Source organism: Mercurialis annua, linkage group LG1-X (genome assembly GCF_937616625.2).
Source record: "Mercurialis annua linkage group LG1-X, ddMerAnnu1.2, whole genome shotgun sequence".
In the NCBI taxonomy this organism is placed as follows: domain Eukaryota; kingdom Viridiplantae; phylum Streptophyta; class Magnoliopsida; order Malpighiales; family Euphorbiaceae; genus Mercurialis; species Mercurialis annua.
The window spans coordinates 44,689,129-44,693,718 of record NC_065570.1 but is presented as its reverse complement, the minus strand read 5'-3'; the positions used below and the strand labels follow the sequence as shown (position 1 = coordinate 44,693,718).

The window sequence follows — 4,590 nt, the reverse complement described above, 5'->3', positions numbered from 1 at the left end:
AAAAAGTTGATAGCAAGAGTGGAAGATATTCATTAATAAAAGGAAAATTGAATGAATTATAAATACATTTTAATAAAACTTTATAACAAATATTAAGAAACCTATTAGGAAACCACTAGTAATTTGTCTTTTTTACATTTATAAAACATGTACGTACACTTTAGTAATTTTGTAGCAATTTTTTTATTTACCACTTCCTGAACATGTAGTAACAATTTGACAAAATATTTTTTATAATTATTGAACAGAAATGATAATAATTTTTGATAAATATTTGGTAACTGTATGGTAACATAGTGGTAACTAGTTGGTAATCCTTTAATTTGTATGGTAACACAGTGGTTAGAATTATAAGAAAAAATCACAAAAAAAAGAAGAAATCCTTTAGTTGAGCCAAAATTCAATGAATTACAAATCAACTAATCAATGTATATAGGAAATCTATTTGAAAACTAAATTTTATGATTTTGGTATATTTCTACATGTCTTCTTGTTATGTCCTTTTTCTTTACATCTTCCACACTGATTTGTCTTCTTTGTTTCATTTGGTCCCGGTATTCTTCTTTTCTTTGGTCTTCCCGCTGGAATTTTTCCTATTGGTGGAATAACTTCCATACTTTCAACATTGGCTGGTAAATCCCAATTATTTTGGCTAGGCATTGGATAGACAGTTCCTTCATATGTGGCAAGCATATTTTCTTTACTGAAAAAGTTTGAGCAGTATTGATATGGTTCTTGGTGAAGTTTGTTTAGTATAGCAACAGCATGTGGACATGGCATTTCATCCAATTGAAATCTGCAGCATGTGCATGTTCTTTCATTAAGTTTGACTATAAAGGTTTTATCACCATGTTCCACACTGTGCAAACCTCTAACAGATGTTGAAGCCTATTGTGAAAAAACATATTACACAGTTAACTGACCATCAGACAACTGTTAGATAACATTTAGAAAACATGGTATAGTTGAATATATAATTTACTATAGTTGAAAATTTACCTTCATTCTTAACGATGATGCATAGTGATTTCTGAGTTCATCTTCTGCTTTGTTTGTCAGCTTAGTAAATGTAGAAATTGCAATATTTCTGTTAGAGTAAGTCCATTCTTGCATCAAACGCCTTAAACTTTCAAGAAGTGTTGTTATTGGTAATTCCCTAGCTGCCTTGATTGCTGCATTTAAAGACTCGGCTATATTCGATGTCATTGTTGTGTACCTAATTTTTGCAAATTAATTATTGTAAAATATGATCAAACTTGTTGTAATACACATAAAAAACTCTCAGTAAATATCAAGCAAATTGTCAGTAAACTAGTTATTCCATAGTCATATCAAATTTATAAAGAACTATCAGGTAACTAATATCAGAATTTGTAGTCATACCTATTAGCTTTGCAGTATGCTCTTGCCCACTTGTCGAACCCAATATCTGTTAGGTACTTTTTAATTCCTGCATTAATGGCATCGAGTTTTTTCATGTAGTATTCAAATCCCTTAGTTGTGTATGATCTTGCAGCTCCATAGAAACAGTCTCTCAATGTATCCGGATCGTGTTTGAACTTTGATTTGATGTTACTTAGCAAATGGTACATACATATTGCATGACTTGCTTCAGGAAAAACTTTTTTGACCCCATTGGATATACTCAGATGCCTATCTGAAACAATACACAGCCCACTTCTTCCACCAAATGCTTCTTTCAATTTTACAAAAAAATATTCCCAGGAATCATCGTTTTCAGAATCAACAATAGCAAAAGCAAGGGGGAAAATCTTATCATTCCCGTCTTGTGTACTTGCTGTTATTAATGTTCCACCGTAGTTCGACTTCAAAAATGTACCATCTACTACAACTATTGGTCTACAGTACTTCCAACCTTTAATAGAAGCATCTAGAGCCATAAACATATATTCAAAATTGTTCTCATCAGTTGTATGAAGATCTACAACAGACCCTGGATTAGTTTGTAGAAGCATGTGCAAATATCCAGGCAAAATGGAATACGAGTCGCGCGGAGTACCTCTAATCTGATTTAGTGCCTTTACTTTTGACCTCCATGCCCTATTGTAACTCAAAACAATCCCAAAATCTCTCTGAATATCTGCAATAATATCAGCTGGAGTATAGATGGTTTTTATATCCAAGAACTTCATTTTTATATGTTCCCCTATTATAGAAGCTGTTGCTTGCCGTTTGTCGTCCATTCTTATATTTGGTGGGCATGTGTGGATGTTGATCATTCTTCTAATCACAAACATATTTGTCTTCCCATCTCTTGAAGCTCTCACTGTCCACCTGCAATTTTCATCAATGCAAATGACTATATATTCTCTCTTGCAAGACTTACTGACTTTATACTGAAATTGGTTAGCAATTGTGTAGAAACAAAAACTTGTCTTCATGATTTCTTTGTCTTTGAAGATCTGTCCGACATAGATTTCTGATATTTTTGGATTAGTGACGATGTTGATTTCTTGTGGTTTACTGTCAGCTTCCTCATCTTCTTTTCTTGTTTGTTTGTATAAAATTTCTGCATATTTTACAATATCGAATGTTGTGTTACTAGTAGATGATGTATCCACAAATTGCTCTTCAATCATTCCAATAGAAGGTTCGCTGCTGACATTCAGTATTTGTGTTTGATCTTCGCTGCTGACATTCAGTATTTGTGGTTGATCTTCAAATTTTCTTGTTGTAACACATAATGGAAAACTGGTTACTCGCGGTTCATCTTTTTTCATTTCAATGTAGAATTGAAGGCTGACATTATCTTCAATTTCTAAAGTTTGGTAGTTGCTTTCTAACTGAAATCTGATTTCCATTTTGGTTTCCCAACTGTTTACCTCTAGTATACCTGCTATCAATTCCTTAATTTCTTCAAAGGTTGTGTCTTCCCTTATCAGTATTCCTTTCATCTTATAGTTGGAGTAATTAAAATGCTCATTCCATACTCCATTATAGTGCACAAGAGCCTTCAGTGTTCCTTTTGCTGCATTTTAATGATTTAACATTAGTAACACTTATTAAACCATTAGTAAACTATAAACAGAATAATCATTAAAACTAATATAACAACTTATTAACCATTCAGTAATAATACACTAACTATCACAAAATTGAATGAATATTCATTCAAACTATTAGTAGAGGCTTATTAACCATTTAGTAAACTATAACACATCATTAAACATTAAAACTACTATAACAGCTTTATCAAACTAAAAGTACACTAACTATCACAAAATTGAATGAATATTCATTCAATTTATTAGTAGAGTCTTATTTACTATTTAGTAAACTATAACACATCATTAAACATTAAAACTACAATACAGCTTTATCAAACTAAAAATACACTAACTATCACAAAATTGAATGAATATTCATTCATACTATTAGTATAAGCTTATTTACCATTTAGTAAACTATAACATATTAATAATCATTAAAACTACTATAACAGATTTAGTAAATTCAAAAAAATCAGTAACTATCACAAAATTGAATGAATATTCATTCATACTATTAGTATAAGCTTATTTACCATTTAGTAAACTATAACATATTAATAATCATTAAAATTACTATAACAGATTTAGTAAATTCAAAAATCAGTAGCTATCACAAAATTGAATGAATTATCAATTAAGAACTGCAAAAAAAATTTCAATGTATCCAGTTTTTAAATCATTCAATTTAAATTTGAAAACAGAAACCTATTTATGCGATATATCAGAGATAACAGTTGAATTTGAGTCGCGATTGATCAATTTCAAAATTGATAAAAAAATTAGTTGAATTCGAGTCGCGATTGATCAGAGACTAACCTGAATCACTTAGTAAACTCATATCAGATGTGATTCCTCGATTTTTGTCTTGAATCGCGTATTGATTGACCTGTTTTTTGTTCAAATTTGACAGATGAATGTTCTGTTCTTGATCGAATCTTCTTTGAGGGAATGTACTGCGTTTGATTTTGTTGGAATCGTCTCTGAATTAATGATTATGAAAGGAAACTGTAAGTTTGATTTTGAGAGAATCTTGCGACATGGAGATTGATTGAATTTTGGAAGAGAACAGCTCCTATTTAAGAGTCGTAATTTGGCAAATATGGAAGCTTATTTATTAAAAGAAACTTATGACAAACGGTATTATAGTTAGTATTAAATTGTTGTGGTAGCCGTGAGATTATTTAGCCGTTTTAGGTGTATTTGTCTAAAAATCTCTTCCTCATATAACTATGGGCTTCTTCCATATGTACCCCTTTTATAGAAACTCTTATCTTTTATACGATGTAGGTAAAAATTTAGCACAAATACTCTTTTTCATGAAACTAGTTTTTTTTAGCCACGTGCTACGCACGTTAATGATATCTATATAACCCATTATTTAAAATTATAATTGTATATATTTTATAATAATATATTATTATTTAAATTTTATTAGACTTGTGTTTTTTTATTTATTTTTGTTTAATTATTTTATAAAATTTGAATTTTTTTTATTGGAAATGTTAAAAAAGTTAGAATTAAGCAATAGATTTTATTTTTGTTATTAAAAAATAATAATATGATTGAAGCAAATTTATGT

At 29.8% G+C, this 4,590-nt stretch overlaps 1 protein-coding gene across 1 annotated transcript; it reads right to left on the bottom strand.

Moving 5' to 3' along the window:
* Positions 1 to 438: 438 nt before the first annotated feature.
* On the bottom strand, positions 439 to 4,217 carry LOC126670973 (uncharacterized). Its single transcript, XM_050364646.2, has 4 exons — positions 3,828 to 4,217; positions 1,384 to 2,989; positions 1,000 to 1,216; positions 439 to 888 (listed from the first exon to the last, which is right to left on the bottom strand). Exons 1-4 carry the CDS (start codon positions 3,847 to 3,849, stop codon positions 460 to 462), a joined length of 2,274 nt encoding a protein of 757 aa, XP_050220603.1. The 5' UTR covers positions 3,850 to 4,217; the 3' UTR covers positions 439 to 459.
* Between the last annotated feature and the right edge of the window lie 373 nt (positions 4,218 to 4,590).

Excerpts from the sequence above, each read along its gene's own strand:
- LOC126670973 (XM_050364646.2), bottom strand. The coding sequence starts at position 3,849 with ATGAGTTTACTAAGTGATTCAG. Across the intron at positions 1,217-1,383 it reads GCATACTGCAAAGCTAATAG|GTACACAACAATGACATCGA; the intron begins GTATGACTACAA and ends TGCAAAAATTAG. Across the intron at positions 889-999 it reads CATCATCGTTAAGAATGAAG|GCTTCAACATCTGTTAGAGG; the intron begins GTAAATTTTCAA and ends TTTTCACAATAG.